Source organism: Fusarium graminearum, chromosome 4 (assembly GCF_000240135.3).
Source record: "Fusarium graminearum PH-1 chromosome 4, whole genome shotgun sequence".
NCBI lineage: Eukaryota > Fungi > Ascomycota > Sordariomycetes > Hypocreales > Nectriaceae > Fusarium > Fusarium graminearum.
Window position 1 is genome coordinate 6,280,857 of NC_026477.1, and position 17,117 is coordinate 6,297,973.

Consider the following 17,117-nt stretch of genomic DNA (forward strand, 5'->3'; position numbering starts at 1 on the left):
CTTGTGTGGAGCCTTTCCCTTGGCTTTGTTGTCCTTTGCATACGTGTTCGTGCCTGTTTGCCTGTATTTGAGGTGATCGCCAACTAGATATCACAACTTGGACAGGTCCGTGGCAAAGAGGCCTCTGGATCAATCCAACAACCGGGTTATTCACTCGACATGATAATCTTTCAGTAGTCTAGAGAAGGGAAATTATCTAGTCATCTCTGACTTTTGCACAGAATCACGTACATCAGGGAATGTGGCGGAGGAAAACTTAAGAGTGAGCCACGGGGCTGAAGTTGCTCACCATCCAGAGATACGAACAACCGTGCCTCACATAACTTACCGCCCAAACCTTGACAGAGGCTAGGGAGCAGCCGAAGCCTCAGTGCCTTAAAATATCCAAAAGATGAATTTCGATCATGTGAGCGCATGTTGTAAACTCTCATGTAAGTTAATCAGCCAAGATTCTCACTGCATTGAGGGAGAAGCCTACAAACGTTGAGACCACTCAACAACAACCATTATCTACTTTACAACCATAAGACGGGAATGCCTCAAAGTTGTCACAGGCGGCCCGAACTGTTACATAACTATACCTCAAAAGGACAAAGTGTACCGTCTCCATTCAGTACCTGCAGTAGCTGACAATGCATCGAGAGGAACGCGGCATATGCACACTGCCTGCATCAAGCTCGGTAGTATATGGCACGATAGTTTGACCGGGACTCTTTCTTTCCGTGGCATGCTGTGTGGGTGGGCATTTAATAAATACGGATGCAATGTAACAACTTTGTAGAAAAAAGGATTTGGCAGGAGTAGCTACAGGTTCAATAAAGGTTGTGATTCCCAAGCTACTTGCTTATATGCAAGCAAAAGGGCATCATTAACCTGTGCTAGCAAGGTCAGCTTCTGCAGCTCAATCTGATTTATAACCGGGTAATACATATTGTGGCCGTCCATGGCTGGTATACCAGATACGAATTTCAACCTGTGCCAATGCTACTTGGAGAGTCTGTTGAGCGATTGGGAGCTCATTGACAACTCAAGGTACCAGAAGAGTTACCCGTTAGAGCACAAGATGTCAGTTTCTGCTATCCAGACTATACTCTTGCTGTTAATTTCCATGCAAGGTTAGAGACTACGTTTTCTATACCTTAACAATGAACAAGCAAGTTGAATGGTACTTTGATCTTATATGTCAATTGTGCACATTTGTCGCAGGCGTATGATTCTTTTCGCCTCGTAAATCATTTACAGTAGTAGGCATAGGGTAACAAAAGTCAAAACATAGGAATTACCATGGCACAGCCAAGCAGATGATTAAACATCTTAGGATAGGCCCCGGGATCAATTCAGGATCGACAAGACAATTGGCTATTGCTAAATTTAGGAAATCTTGAATGGTAACTCAGACCCGTAACAGTGTCGACCTGTAAGTCTTTACCATCACCTTCTAGAGACTTCCATCTATCAGTCCACCCAACCTGTTGACATGAAAGTGGCGTCCATTTCCTAAGATGTAGCGCAGTCAGGAAGTATACACAAAACTCAAACAAGTCTTACTTTTTTAAATGAAAATTAATAGGTGTTCATTCTCAAATAAATTTGAAGACATCGTCAGACGCTCACATGTTTTCCCCCGTGATTGTCTAAACCCCACTTCCCCTTTAGCTTTCTCTTCCGAAAGACGATTAGCGCCCGCTATCTCGGACAAGCTTCGCGTAAATTCTAGGTGAGTCTAGGTAGGCCTGGTGCTGGATCCCTGCAGTTAAGGGAAAGGTGGCCTACTGAGCAGGAGCTATTTCGTGGGGAGAGACACCGTCTGGAGAAACTTCCACCTCACCCTCAACATTGTCCAACGACAAATCTTTCTTCCTCCTCTTCAATCCATATTCTCTCCGAGTCCGTCGTCTTTTCGATTTACGGTCTCTAGCACAGCTCTGGTTCTCCCTCCTGGTTACCGGTTTTCATCGTCTGCTGTCTCTTGCACAATGTTCTAGAGGCAAGACTCGCTATACATCTGATCATTCCTCCTCTATCGAATATTCTATCTTCTACGACTTAGTCTGGCCGCAAGCTTCATTGCTCCCGTAGCCAACCCAACTTGGTAAGCATCATATATGCACAACTCCTTCAATTGGGGTTCTGTTCGTCCTCTAATGGCCACTTTCTGACCTTCACCAATAGCTCATCTACTATTCCTGCCGACTTTAGCTTCACCGACCTGAATACAACTTCTCGCAATGTCTTCCGAAGCTCCTACCGGTGAGCTCTCTGCTGCTCAGAAGCTCATGCAGAAGCATGCTGAGGCTCCCCACCATGTCATCGTCGAGGATGTACCTGATGAGGACCTCCCTATCCGTTCTCCTGCCGAGGCCTCTAGCTCTGCCGAAGCTCCCGCTCCTGCTCCCAAGGCAGCCCCCAAGCCTGCTTCCAAGACTCTCGATACTCAATCGCATGAGTTGTTCCCCGAGCTTGGTGCTCCCAAGGGCAAGTCCGCCAACGTGGCGCCCATCTGGGGAGCTAAGACAGCTAACGGCGCCACCCCCAACGGCGGCTCTCGTTCGTCTACTCCTGCCTCTGGAGCTGTTACTCCCAACAAGCCTATGGTAATCCCTGGTCGCAATGTCGAGACTGTCACTCTGGATCCTCAGTACATCATGGCTCGTGGCCAGCTGAAGAGGCCCATTCCCGACATCATCAAAGATATTAACCGTAGGTCTCGTGCCAACGTCACAATGGCTACTTCTACCAACGGCCGCTACAAGTTTGATGCCACTGGTCCTCAGGATGTTGCTCAACAGGCGCTTAAGGACCTTGTTGCTCAGATCGGTACCCGAACTGCCATCAAAGTTCCCATTCCCCAGTCGACTCGTGCCCACATCATCGGCAAGGGAGGTTCCATGATCAAGGCCCTCCAGGAGAAGACCGGTGCCAAGATTCAGCTTCCCAAGGTCGACGAGAACAACCCCATCGATGAGGAGGATGACGATGCTACCATTGATGTCACCATTGAGGGCAATGCCCTTTCTGCTGCTTCTGCTCGAGATGAGATTCTCAAGATCGCTGGCGAACGATCTGCCAATGTCCAGACCAAGGTTCGGGGCATCCCCACCGCTTTCTACCCCTTCATTGCTGGCCGCGAGAATGCTCTGGCCCAGGCTCTTGAAGATGACAACGGTGTCCAGATCCGAGTCCCTCCTATTCAGGCTTACTTCTCAGGCCAGAACCCTGTCACTGCTGTTCCTGACCAGTCTCCCGTTTTCGCTCCTGCTGGCAACGACGAGAGCCACGTCCAGCTTGCTGGTGATCGTGCTGCTGTCCAGAAGGTCCGCGCCGAGATCGAGCGTCAGGTTGCCGAGCTCCACAAGCAGCTCGCCGCCGAACAACTCGCTATCCAGCGTGGCCGTCACCAGTTCATCATCGGTGACCGAGGTGTTCCGGTTGACCAGTTCTTCGCTGATACTGGTTGTGCCATCTTGCTGCCCTCCGACGAGGATGACGACACTGTCACCGTAATTGGACCTGCTGACCAGGTTAACGCCGGTCTGGAGAGGGCTATGGATCTGGCAATGGGCATGCAGATGTCCAACTTGGACATTGCTCGATTCCACCGCAGCGCCCCTGGTGGTGCTGCTATCCACGCTGGTAACGTTACTCGATACCTACGCCAGCGCAAGGAGATTGAGCGCCTCGAGAAGATCTACAACACTCACATCAACACTCCGTTCTCCGAAGGTGGTGCTCTCCCCTGGGAGCTTTACTCTCGTGAGGGTAAGAACGCTATTCGTGCGCAGTCTGAGATTACTGGTATTATCAACGCCCAGCCTCCTTCTCGCATGGTCTCCGTTCCCATTGATCCTTTCTTCCACCAGCATCTCCGTAACAACATTACTCGACAGGTCAAGAGCGACTATGGTGTCCAGATTGTCGTGCCTGAGGCCTCGGAGGGCAACGTTCCCGTTCTCCTTGTTTTCGAGGGCCCTGACCCTGCCGATGGTCCTTACCAGTTGCCTCGCACCAAGCCCTCAGATGCTGATATCCGATCTTTCAAGAAGGGACTGGAAGAAGCTCAGAAGCACATTCTTGATCTTATCAACAAGCAGGAAGCTATCACCACTGCCACTCTCGATGTCCCTGCCAAATTCCACGAGAGACTTCGCCGATTCATCAAGAAGGAGCAGGAAAGCCGAAAGGCCGACCAAATCCCCGTCCGTGTTACCAAGGTCGGAACAACCATCACTCTTCGCGGCCCTCAATCTGCTGTGGAGTCTCTTGCCGCCAAGGCTAACGCCTTCGTTGAGCAAGAGAAGGAGGATGAGAAGGAGCGTGGATTCACCTTGTCTTTTGACTTCCCTCAGAAATTCGCTAACCACCTGATTGGTAAGGGTGGCAGCAACATCCGTGAACTTCGAGACCGCTTCGATGTTGAGATTCAGGTTCAGGATGGCAAGGTCGAGCTCAAGGGACCCAAGGCCAAGGCCGAGACTGCTCGCTCCCACATCCAGAGTCTCGCCCGTACACTGGCAGATGAGACAACACACACGCTTAAGATCGACCCCAAGTACCACAGGGAGTTGATTGGCGCTCAAGGAAGCCAAATCAACCGTCTGCAGACTCGCTACAAGGTCCACATCTTCTTCCCTCGATCTGCAAAGCCTGCGGACGAGGAGCAGTCCAACGCTGATGCCGAAGAGGGTGCCAAGCCCCGACGACAGCAGCCTGCTGATGAGGTTATGATCCGAGGTCCCAAGAAGGGCGCTGATGAGGCTCGCGACGAGATCTACTCCCTCCACAAGTACCTCGAGGAGCACTCAGCCACCGCTACTGTTTCTGTTAAGCAAAAGCAGGTTGGATCTCTGATTGGTCAGGGTGGTGCTGCTCTTGACGAGCTCCGCCAGGCTACCGGTGCCAGAATTGATGTGCCCCAGGATCGCGATACCGAAATTGTCGAGATCCAGATCAAGGGTACCGCTTCACAGGTCGCCAAAGCCAAGAAGGTTCTCGAGGAGAAGCGGGCCGTGTTCGACGACACTGTGGTTCGCACTCTCGACGTCGACAAGAAGTACCACAAGTCTCTCATCGGTGCTGGTGGTAAGTATTACTCCTTGATGTTACGCCAAACATTTACTAATTCTGACAGGCTCCAACCTCCGGGATATTGTTGTCAAGGCTGGTGGCTCTGACGACCGACGAGAGCTCGCCCGCACCATCCAGTTCCCCAAGCAGGAGGCTGATGGTAACACAATCAAGATTGAGGGCCGCACTGACGTTGTGGACAAGATTGTCCAGCGCATCCAGGAGATTGTTGGCGAGCGTGAGAACCAGGTCACTGAGGTTGTAGACGTTCCCATTGAGAACCACCGCTCCCTCATTGGTCGTGGTGGTGACACCAAGCGCCAGCTTGAGTCCAAGTTCACCGTCTCCATTGATGTTCCCCGACAGGGTGATGGCAAGACCGGCGTCAAGCTGACTGGTCGACCCGAGCATGTGGCCAAGGCCAAGGAGCACATCCAGGGGCTTGTTCAGCAGCAGCAGGGAGAGACCATCCAGGTTCCTCGCAACCTCCACCACTCCATCTCCAACGGTGGCCAGTTCTTCCGTCAGCTTCGTAACAACTTTTCTGTTACTGTTGACCATGCTGGCCAGCCTCTTCCCGCTAAGCCTGACTCTTCTACTCGTTCCAACGTCGGAGCTCTGCCTCTGATCACTGACGACGACGATGCCAGCTCTGAGGCTCACTCATGGAAGGTTGTTCAGATTGATGCTGGCGATGATGGTGATTTCCCTTGGGTCCTTCGCGGTTCATCTGAGAACGTCGAGAAGGCCAAGGATGCTATCGCCAAGGCTCTTGAACAGGCCAAGAAGAGCGACGCTACCGGTTATCTTGTCCTCCCCGATCCTCGCACTTACCGACATGTTATCGGCCCCAACGGCTCCAAGGTTAACGCTATCCGCAAGGAGAGCAACTGCAAGATCCAGGTCCCTCGCGACCAGGCCAAGGATGAAGCCATTGAGATCGTCGGAACCAAGGAAGGAGTTGAGCTGGCCAAGGACCTTATCCTTGAAGCTGTCCGAGAAGGCAGCAACAAGACCCGAGAATAATGATTAACGGGCTGACATGACATTGTGATAATCTGTATCATGAGCATGACATGACACACACGGAGCATTGTTGGGGAGAATGAATATTCGAAGTAAAAGCACAGTTTCAAGTAACTAAAATATTAATATGAATAAAATAATGATGCATTGTCTTTACTCTATCGAGCTTGTTGTATGCTGATGTGTCTCTCTTATTCGTGTTCGTAACTCGCTTGGAAATTACTTTTGTAGGTATCCGTATATCAATTAAACTATCACGTGAACGCCATGATGCTCCCAATCTACTCATAAAACACCCCTTATTACATATTAACATCTACACACCGCTCACCTATATATCAACCCTTCTCACATATCATAAAACACAACTTTTTTTCTATCAACCCTATTATCCAATAATTCTAAAAAAAATTACTTACATTACTTCCCAATTGATCCCCGCTACAGCCCCCTGGGACTCAGTCCCAGCCCAGGAACAGCTCTTCGTCTTAATTACAGGCGCCAACAGGTTTGCTCTACCACATCTCACCAAAAACGTGTCTTTAACTAACAATTGCCGAAGTGGCATCGGCCTCAGCATCGGAGAACGACTTATCGACGAATTCCTCGCTACACGATCCTTGCGCTCGCATCTTATCCTCATCCCCACCACACGATCCAAATCCAAGTCCTTGCAGACGATCAAGGCTCTTCGCGACTATGCACGAAAGGCGGCGCAGACTTCTCAAGCGCTACAGTCAAGAGTTGGAAGCTCTTATCGCTGGCAAGACACTGTTGCGAGAGTACATGTGTTGAGCTTGCAAGTTGACCTTTGCGACTTGCGCGGGGTGTACGCCTTTGCGGATGCGCTGGTGCATGGGCCAGTGAGCAATCCTGAGGGATTGGAGGGCGAGTATCTCAAGAATGTACGCATTCCACGGTTGGATACTGTGGTTTTCAACGCTGCGTATGGTGGTTGGTCAGGGGTCAACTATCCCAAGGCCATATGGGTTATCTTGACCGAGGGATTGGTGCAATCTGTCACCTGGCCGAGTTACAAGATGGCGCTTCCTACGGCCCGCTTGAACGATAAGGCTAATTACGACTATGTGAGTTCAATTCTGGATATGGGGAGCTCAATTGATTAACACTGTTTAGCCCAAGGAGCCGCCACTGGGCGAAGTTTTTACGGCATGTGTCTTTGGCCATTACGTATTAGCTCACGAACTTCTTCCTCTGCTCTGCCGCCAATCCGAAACCGAGACACCAGGTCGTTTGATCTGGTCTAGTAGTCTTGAAGCTATTGAGCGTGTCCTGGACATGTCTGACTTTCAAGGCTTCAAATGTGACGGCCCGTACGAATCCGCCAAGCGAGTAACGGATATTCTTTCTCTTACCGCGACCCTTCCCGCTTCTCTACCGTCGTCAAATCGTTTCTTCACCCCTGACGATCCTGCTGAAGCCCGTGCCAAGCCCATCCGGCCGCGCATGTACCTCACTCACCCGGGTATCGTTGCCAGCACTCTGTTTCCCGTTCCTTGGTTTTTCATGTGGGCGTACGAGCTTGCGCTCTTGATAAGTCGTTGGATTGGTTCACCTTGGCACAACACAGACAGCTATACTGGTGCCAAGTCGCCAGTTTGGATTGCCCTACAGGAACAATCTGCGCTTGATGAACTAGACGCTGAGCGCATCAAGTGGGGCAGCAGCTCAAACCGTCACATGCAAGTTGAGGTCAAAAAGACAGAAGTTGAAGGATGGGGCTGGGAGGGCAAGGTGGAAGATGCAGCGGCACTCAACGCTGATACCGCCGTTGGTGTTTTCAAAAAGACAGTTGGGCGTAAAAGGGGAGCTGTTGACGTTACCAAGGAAGATATCGTTAAGTTTGAGGAACTTGGTGCTGAATCATGGAAAAATATGGAAGACATGCGACATGAGTGGGAGAATATTCTTGGCGTCAAAAAGGCATAGGGCGGTTACGGCAGCAAAAGATATAATCACGGGCAAAGGACATTCGGCGTTGAAATAGAAAGGGAGCGGGTATATTGCGATATGACAAGCAGAAACGATTGCTTTGCAAACGACATGAATATTACTAGTAGCTCCCTGTGTTCATCCTTTGAACGCCATGCTTGAAATCAACATTCAAGACGTCTCTCCTTCCAAACAAACCTCTCATGGGTTGGTGGCCACGGTAGTGTTGGATCGATTCTCTTCATCAGAACGGATGCGACGTAGTGCCGTCTTGTGCTCCCGGCCAAAAAGTCCCAGGCACAAGGGAAGAGGTACTACGGCAAGAGCCAGTACCGCTTGGAACACCAATGCGTTCTTCATGTGCTTTGGGGGACTGGCATCTTTGCCTGCTGCAAGCGCATCACTGATAATGATGAAAATAGCGCCAAAGAGCTGACCCATAGCCCATGCCACAGTTGAAGTAACCTCGGGGCTGAGTGGATGGCTCAGTTCGATGAGGAACTCGAGTGCAACAGGGACAAGCGAAAAGGATGATGCGCCCAAGATGGCGAGTACCACGTAAGGGCCGGCCACGTCCCTGGTTTCCGGCATCCAAACAAACATCAAGTAGCTGATACCAACCAGAGGTACGAGAATCTTGAGTGTCAGAAGGAAGCTCTTTGTGCGATCGATGATCGGAGAAGAGATTGCGGATGCAACAAGACCAACAACAATCAAAACTGCACCACCAATGCCAGCCTCGTCATCACTAATGCCGTAGGGTGTGAGCATCTGATTGAGGAGAGAAGAGATTGAGTTGAAGAAGCCAACATATACGCCGAACGGAATGAGAATCAACCAGATTTCTAGAGAGCGACCCAGAACACCGATGGAGTCGCGGAGACTGAGCTTAGGGGTCTCAGAAGCAGGACCAACCGGCGTAGGAGGGCTGGCAGGGACCAGGAAAGCCGGAAGGGCGAAGACAGTTGACTGTGGCTGTTAGTTGGGTCAAGTTACAAACAAAAGGAGAACGTACGATGATGGAGATGTAGAGGACCATGCTTGAAACATCGCTAGATTTATTCACCATGAATGGTGTAATGAGCTGCCCGATTGCTGCGCCAAACGGGTTTGCCAGACTCGTGAGGGCTGTTGCGGCAACGCGGCCACGGTTAGTGAACCACATATCCGAGTATCGAGTTGGAGCCGCAAGGATAAACGGCTGGGCAAAGCCAATGACAATCTCTCCAACCATGGCACAAGCGATGTTTCCACCGCTAGCTTTGGTAGAACCGGCATATCGAATCCAGTTGCCGATGAGAATGAGGACAGCAGATGTCATAAATGCCAGCTTGGGGCCTCGGTGAAGAATAGCAATGCTGATGGGGAAAACGGCTACGAATGCGAGAAAGAAGGCAGTGCTGATCCAGTTGATTGTCGATTCGCGGACATTGTAGTACTCGGCAGCGTGTGATGCTACTGGTGCAAATGTCATCCACTATCGACTTAAAGTCAGCATGTATGCAATGTGATTCGGTTAGTGGTCGGAACTTTAATCTTACATCCCAAGACACAATGATGTTCATCAGTGTAAGCTGAGCGAGACCAAACCAGCGTCGTTTATAAGTACGGTACTCGGTTGAGGTACCTTGGCGAATGCTACCGTCTCCCTCGCCATCGCAGTCGCCTGTTTCTCTGGCTTCACGAAGAGTGAAGTCACGCGAACCAAGCTTCTGTTTGCGCCAGAAGCGAACGCCAGCGTTGTCGGTACTCATGATGTCGATGGGCCAAGAATAATTTGTGTTTGATTTCTTTGGCGTACGTTGTGTTGTACAAGTTCAAGGAGGTGGAGTTTAAGAATTGCGCAGAGAGGAGAGCGGGCGTTGCAAGTAATCGATTGGCGATGTTAGATCAGTGGTGGAAGGGCGACAGGGACCAGGTTGCAGCGTGCGGTTTCGATGGCAGTGTCAACCAGTGTCAGCGAGTGCCAGCGAGTGCCAGTCAATGCCAGTATCAATGCCAGTGCTGTGCTGGTGCAGGCGGCAGTTTCAAATAGAAGCCCAGCAAGTGAGGGCCTGCTCATACAATGTCCGACTATGGCAGCATATATAAGAGAGGGAGTGATTCAGAGATGGCAAATAGATGTATGGCAAAGATAAATGGTAATTTGCTGGAAGAAAAAGGAGTCTCGGCAGAGGTTAGAAGACTAGTCTTCAACAGTACCGCATCACCTTACAATATTCAAAGTCGCCTCACAAGAATGTCGTCTTTTCTGAGCGGATCTTTCGGCTGATTCTTCAACCCGACAGTTATTCAATGATTGCCAGGGTTCCTCGTCTAGGCAGGAACTTTCACCTGGACCTGGGTCTTTACTGATTGACGTGATGGGTCGGTCGATCGGTTGCGGGCGGTTTCAGCTGAGCGATCCTGGTAGATTCGCTGTAGAAGGAAGCATTGAATATGGAGTCGACGGGTAGCTTCTAAAGAAATAAAGATATTATTCGTAAAAAAGAGGGGGTTTACTTATTCTAATCTATATTGGAAAGACACACTGCTCGGATCTCAACTGCCATTCATTACACATAAAACCCTGAAAAAGTCGCCCTTCCACAAGAGGAAGCAGTGTGGTACCTTTGCTATCACCTGCACTTTCCATCAATCTGTTTCGAGTTCGACAAGCGACGCTAGCGGTAACGGCTTAAAGCTCCGACCATTGATAGGCTCCTTCAGACCAGGATTGGAACTCCCTAGTTGCAACATATTCAAGCTTCTACCAACCGAGCGTAGATTAATTACTAACTTGATATAGCCCTTGGCCGACCGACACTAGGAGTCTTTTATTCATGATACGAGAAAAGAAGTATTTGTCGTTAATCGTGCTTGAAGGGTCCTTACTTAATGACAGATCTTGAGCTTCAATGTCGACTTGTCATGACTCTCTGTCAAGCATTCCAGCCCATCAGTTACGAAAAACCCCAGAATCGTTCAACTGTCAGTGCATCCATCAACCGACAGTGAACTCTAAAATTGAGGGGGAAACGAGACCAACTATAGAATCCAGCATCGGTTAAGTTTCCATGTAACGGTACATGCAGTCTCCTTGTCATGTTTAACCGAGTCCTCTACGGCACGGTTATCAAACAATGCGATTGGTATTAGTCTCCAACAGGTAGATCTAACCTTATCAAAGATTGACATTTGCTTGACATCCTGCTCTACTTTCATTTGCTACCATCCCAAGAAAGACAACGCTGTGATTCGGTCGGGTATACGTAAAATTCGTATGGATTCCAACCCATGATCTGATGGAAATTGTAAGGAAGGCAGTTGAGATTAACCAACAGCTTGAAAAAAGAGAAGCCGAAACTAAGCTGTACCAACCCAACCCCAACCCTGCAAAGGCAGCAATATACTTTCACCCGGCTCTGCTGAGACCCATGCCTCGCTCCTGCATTTCCACTTTGTCAAAAACGACGAACTTAAGCATCCAACCAGAACTGTGCCGTGATCCCGACCTTCAACCAAATACGTTCAGTTTCGTATTGACCACCGAGGTCTCACATGTCCAGTTAGTTTGAACATTGATTTGACTGTTGTTTTATATAAGTTTTATGCGACAGCGTTGAAAACAATTATATATCCCGGGAGTTTGAGTGTCATGCAACAATTGGCTGATTGTGGGGTAAAGGAACTTTCAAGGGCCGATGAGACTCATACGGGAAACCCTCATGCAACTGTATAACTACCATGTTCCACCCTCAATCCTTACTGGACTCATTAGCAAATACTCGTAAGTTCACAAATGTGATTGATGGCGAGGCTTCAATGCATCGTTTGCTTGCCCAGAATACCTACAATACACTCTTTTGGTATCCAACGATACGCCAAGCGCCCCAATGCCAAGGACAGACACAACGATGAAAAGAGAAACGCAATTCTCCATTACAAGTCCACTCATGTGTTGTAACAAGTCGAATTCACCCTCGCCAGATCTAGTGGCGTAAAGTCAAACAATGTTCTAGATATAAAGTGCAAGAAATCTATTCAGGCGTAAGAGCGTATGGTACAGAGAGAGCCGACATCAGAAAAACCTCTGGACGACTTGACACCCAACAGATGAGCATTCGTACGAGGAAACATCCGTCCATACTGGATAGCATTGCCTCGTTCCGGCTCTAGGTATCTTTTCGACGTGTATGTAGCCATTCCATCGTCGTTGGAACCGGTAACCCCATGATATGAATTTACTTGAGCTGGGACCAGAGCTTGGGAGCGGCGCAAGCGGTCGCACAGTGGGCAAGGTGGAAGACTGGAGACGCACGTTAGTAATTGATGGTACAAGTGAGGTTCAGGTCCCGCGGGATCCATGACGCAGTTGGCTTCGGGTTGACCTACACTCTTCGACACAGTCCTCCTTGGCACCACCCTCGCTCTCCTGCTGCTGAACACGCTCAACACACTCGTCAAAGTGGTGCTTGGCGGGGGCACATTGGGGAGCGTTCTTGCACTCTGTGAATGCGTTAGTATATACGTATTGCGGGTTATTATCGCGTGTAGGTGTAAACCAGTCGCTAAAATCGCTCGTGGCTGCTGGAACCGGACAATCGCATGGGTGATTGACGAACCTTCCTCGAGGGTCTCCTTCTGGTCGACAAGTTCCTCCTCGTCATCCTCATCCTCCTCCTCTTCTTCCTCATCCTCCTCGGCCGCCTCTTCCTCCTCGGGCTCGTCCTTGGACTCGGTCTTGGACTCGTTCTCCTCCTGCCATTCATCAGTACTAGATCAATCGGACCGGCAAGGCATTGTATGCGCTCTCCAAGACGTCGTGGTGCGGTGGTTCAACGTCATGACTAGCGATAGAAAATGCCTTGCTCAGGAAAATCCCGTACCTGGGGCTCCTCAGCAGGAGCCTCGGCCTCAACGACGCTCCATGGCGTCACAGCCTCGACAATATCGGTGAAAGTGTCCCAGATACCCATTGTGACAGGCGGAAGAATTCACAATGACGAGTGGTGGTTTCGATTGAGGTGTCGTTCGTCGATTCGTCGTTCCTAATCGTAAGAGGTCGGAAGCTCTCGGCCAAGGTCACGAAATGAAAACTGATGCGGAATTGAGACATTTTGATTGGCTAAACAGAACCGGCTTTGTCATTTAATATCACGTGACTGTAAGCGTGACCCGCCATCTTCCTGTCTGCCGACCGGACTTCAGCCGCAAAACTTCTGACATTGAGCATAGGATGAACAGTGAAGATATTTATTTTAATCATGTTGAATGGCTATCCAAAATCGCTATGTTTCCAAATTTTGGACAGCTTCAGGCAGATAAGAGGAAGAATCCCAGGCAGTGACATAATTCTAGCAGATCCTTCGCAATACATAACCCGAGAAACAACAAGACACAATACAATGAGTTTATGAATGCTGTGCTTAAATCTTGGTATCTGTAATACGACCACAGCTTTGGCGTGGTTCAGTGCGGCCGTTAATCATCATTTTCGTATGCTCCCCGATCAATCTCGCCCCGGACATGATCCTCCAATCGAATATTCAACTGCTGCGCCTGTGCTTCATCGTAATTCGGTGGTGGTTCATCCGGTGCCCTGGCGCTAGCAGCACTCTCAGATCGATTGGGGCGGGCATCTGCTGTGGTTGATGCAGATGCTTGTTGTGCGGAGGGAGCTTCATAGGCGGGCAGAGGTTCATCGGGGACGTCAGCACCAGGGCCCATCTCGCGGCGCATCTCTTGGTACTGGTAAAGACGCTCCCGCAGCCGGATATAAGCTTCATTGAAATCCATCATGCCTCCATCTGAAAATGTGAATTTGACCTCAAGTCGAGGAATATCCGGTGGTATGCCGCCCCCAGATACGGGGATGCAGTCTGACTTCCAGACCCATCCCCACCACATGGAAGATGATGTAGTAGAATCTTGAAACTTAAGGATTGGGGCGCTGAAAGACTCAAATTTTGGTTCTTGTGTAGGTTTTAAAGGTAGGTATACGATCTGAGGTGTCAGTAAAATAGGGTACCATGGTGAGGATCTCAACTTACTCTCTTGTTGGTTAGGAAGAGGGTGCCTCTATCACTTTTGCGTTGAAACGAGGCACATCGTGCTCTCAGCTCCTGGGGCACAGACAGGTCGCATGAGATTCTCGATTCGAGCTTCATCAAGATGCGTTCATTGCCTAGCTTGACGAAGCCGCCCTGGTTGAGCATAACCCAGCTATCGGCATTGTCAGGATCGACGGGCCGCGAAGGAGGACGGCTCGTTATAAGATAGTCATGAGGATTGTCCATTATAGGGCGGGGTCCATGACTCCATGGGCCGTAGATGGCGGGGCTGTTGAACGGAACGGGCTGCGCCGTGGCCGCCGTGTGCCGAGGGGGTAGGGCGGAGAAGACGGAGGAGGTAGACGGAGAGCAAGACGGAAGAAGGGCACGGAGAGAGGGACGGGGACGGGGGGTATTGGTAGGGCACGGAGCAGGGGGAACCGCAGGGCTGACGGTCTGCCTGTAGGTAGTCTACAAGACTGGGCGGGCAAGTGTATCAGGGACCAAGACGGAAAGGTTGAAAATAGCGTAGACAAGATAGGACGGGAAGAGGAAAGGCTCAGAGAAAGAGATTCAGAGAAAGGTTCGCGAAAGAGGCTTACTTTATCGACATTGTCGCGTACAGGGTTCAAGCGACCCTAGCTCGTGGGCAAATGGCTCCAGGCTCCGTACCGGCAGGTTCAGGACGTGCAGGCAGCTTTAGTAGCTCCGAGATCTTGGAGCAAGTGGCTCTGGCTCTGGCTGCGGCGGCCGGGTTGGCCTCTGGCCTTGTCTTGTCTTGGGTCTTGGGGCCTGTGGTGGGGGGTGGGCCCTCTCTTGTTCTGTTCCGTTTTGCGAGCGAGCGAGGGAAGCAGACGAGTCTGGCCAAGTGTAGACAGGTAGGTAATAGGTGCTGTACTGTACGGAGTAGCCAATGTAGACTGTAGTCAGACAGACAGGCAGGCAGGCAGACAGAGTACAACGTAGGAGAGAGGAGCAGCCGGGCGAGGATGATTCTCAGTTCTCAGGGTTGTGGAATAGGAATAGGATCAGGACGACCCGAGACCAAGGTACAGGATACCTAGACTGGGGGGTGACGAGACAAGAGAAGCGAAGCTGCAACGGTAGGATATCCTAGGCCAAGCAAGCCAAGCCAAGGGTAAGAGGCGAAGGAACAAGGTGAAGCAGAGCAGACAAAGCTTGACTGATTGATGAGCGAACTCAGCGGGACGGAACGAAACGAAACTGGTGGCTGGAAGTGGTGCCGTAATGAGGTGGGGGAGGCGGCGATTTGATTGAATTTGCGGGCGATGACTTGATTTGTGGGCGTTGGATCAGTTCAAGCCGAGTCGAGTCGAGTCAAGCCAGGATGAGCACTATGGAGGATGATGATGGAGATGGTGTGATATCAGAGCCAACACCGTACATACAGTAGTAGGTAGTATGTACGTACAGTCCCTAGCAGGTTCTGGGTAGGTTTTAGGTATAGAGCGGGACGTGTAACAAAAGCAAATAGAAGCTTCTAAACCCAGAAGGATGGATGGATGTGTGATGAATGGATGTGATGCGGAACGAATCACTCAAACCCATGGGATGGAGAGTTTTAGTGGATAGAGTAAGGTTAGAGATGCAAAATTTGGGCTTAGGCACTGGCTGGCACTGACTGGCGCTGGCGCTGGTCTCTATTGAAGCTGCCCTGTGTGCGGATCGTCTTTTTTGGGCCGAGCCGCGCGGATGATCTGGGTAAAGAACTGCCTGTTCACGTTTAGTTAGGCCTTTCTAGATATCCTCTAGGTGACATTCAGCGGCCATCATTGGTCAAGTTGAGAGAATAGTCTGAGGTACAGTATCGCAGTCCCTGTACTGTAGGCATTAAGGTCAGGTTTAGGCATTGAAACAACCCACCACGTGCTTCCCTGAGCCGAGTCTTTTCCTTTTTCTGTTACACTCGAACTAACCATCGTAGGAATACAACTGTACCACTCTCTTGGGAGACATCTTGGCCAATTTTAAACATGCCCTTTGCAACCAACTAACAGCTCCTCCTCTGTAACCTGATACTCCATCCAATTTCGTTCTTATGGGGGGCCCCTGGTGTCTTGTCTAGTTCGACTGAGCTCGACTGAGCGAGCCTCTCTTAAAAGTCTATCTTCTGTCAACACTCTTGGTTAAAATCAACTCTCAGCCCGGGTCGTCCCCTGAAAAGTAAAAAAAGAGCCTTTTACACCCATCAGGTATCAGGCAAGGCGAGATTCTGCAGCTTGAGTCGATCACCCGTCGTCTCCGACCCCAGAGGGCAAGACCGAGAACAAGGACAGCGTCTCGACTCTCTAGAACACAGGCAACGATTATTGATCCACAGGGGAAGAAATCCCACCGTGTGGGCTGCCAACGTCAGTTCCATTACCCGACATGCTTGTCCACGTTAGCGAAAGCTACCCAGGTCCATATTGGTAGGTCAGGTTGTAACCAGGGCCCATCTTTGCCAGTCCAGCATCCACCAACATCAACCCCAGCCAGGCCAGGCACAACCGTAACCACGATGGAACGGGTAGGAGATGTTCAACGCACAGGCACGTGGTCCCTCACCGAATCTGACATGATCACGAGTCCCGACTATCAAGACTGACGGCTGGCTAACTCTCAAGATGAGATGGGAGGGGGGGTATCGGTCAAGTGCTGTTCCATACAGTATCGTCATGATGGCATGCATCATTTAGCTGCATTGTGCCAGCGGCTGGTACATCTCCGTCCACGCCTGGGTTGTGGGGACAAACCAGACGCAGGAATAAGACATTTGTTATGAGTGTTGGCTTCAACAGCAGGAGGGATTTTTAAACGACGTTGGCAATGCTATAGGCCCATGAAGTACCTGAAGCCGTCACGAGCATGGCACTTGATCCTTCTGTTTATGCTCGGCAAAGGCTCAGCAGTGAGACTAACAAGACGAGTGTTCCAATTAACCCGCAGTAATTATTCCCACCATGCCAGTTGCAACTCCAAATGCAGTCAACAAACGGCCAATCTTGACAGAGAAAGTCTCGCTACTACCCACGCGTTCCA

The 17,117-nt window shown here is 50.3% G+C and overlaps 5 protein-coding genes across 5 annotated transcripts; 2 read left to right on the forward strand and 3 right to left on the reverse strand.

Moving 5' to 3' along the window:
* Window positions 1–2,228: 2,228 nt before the first annotated feature.
* Window positions 2,229–6,227, forward strand: FGSG_09491 (uncharacterized protein; the record flags this gene model as incomplete). Its single annotated transcript, XM_011329929.1, has 2 exons — window positions 2,229–5,079; window positions 5,129–6,227. 2 exons carry the CDS (start codon window positions 2,229–2,231, stop codon window positions 6,088–6,090), a joined length of 3,813 nt encoding a protein of 1,270 aa, XP_011328231.1. The 3' UTR covers window positions 6,091–6,227.
* A 903-nt stretch (window positions 6,228–7,130) lies between these two features.
* On the forward strand, window positions 7,131–8,040 carry FGSG_13596 (uncharacterized protein; the record flags this gene model as incomplete). Its single annotated transcript, XM_011329930.1, has 2 exons — window positions 7,131–7,178; window positions 7,228–8,040. 2 exons carry the CDS (start codon window positions 7,131–7,133, stop codon window positions 8,038–8,040), a joined length of 861 nt encoding a protein of 286 aa, XP_011328232.1.
* A 403-nt stretch (window positions 8,041–8,443) lies between these two features.
* FGSG_09490 (uncharacterized protein) lies at window positions 8,444–9,797 on the reverse strand (the record flags this gene model as incomplete). The annotated part of the gene is made up of 4 exons (XM_011329931.1): window positions 8,444–8,515; window positions 8,665–9,012; window positions 9,059–9,520; window positions 9,585–9,797. The coding sequence occupies 4 exons, from the start codon at window positions 9,795–9,797 to the stop codon at window positions 8,444–8,446; spliced, it is 1,095 nt and encodes a 364-aa protein (XP_011328233.1).
* A 2,021-nt stretch (window positions 9,798–11,818) lies between these two features.
* FGSG_09489 (uncharacterized protein) lies at window positions 11,819–13,079 on the reverse strand. The gene is made up of 4 exons (XM_011329932.1): window positions 12,912–13,079; window positions 12,648–12,783; window positions 12,418–12,531; window positions 11,819–12,331 (listed from the first exon to the last, which is right to left on the reverse strand). The coding sequence occupies exons 1-4, from the start codon at window positions 12,999–13,001 to the stop codon at window positions 12,267–12,269; spliced, it is 405 nt and encodes a 134-aa protein (XP_011328234.1). The 5' UTR covers window positions 13,002–13,079; the 3' UTR covers window positions 11,819–12,266.
* A 191-nt stretch (window positions 13,080–13,270) lies between these two features.
* On the reverse strand, window positions 13,271–14,718 carry FGSG_09488 (uncharacterized protein). Its single transcript, XM_011329933.1, has 3 exons — window positions 14,678–14,718; window positions 14,076–14,247; window positions 13,271–14,028 (listed from the first exon to the last, which is right to left on the reverse strand). The coding sequence occupies exons 1-3, from the start codon at window positions 14,686–14,688 to the stop codon at window positions 13,507–13,509; spliced, it is 705 nt and encodes a 234-aa protein (XP_011328235.1). The 5' UTR covers window positions 14,689–14,718; the 3' UTR covers window positions 13,271–13,506.
* Between the last annotated feature and the right edge of the window lie 2,399 nt (window positions 14,719–17,117).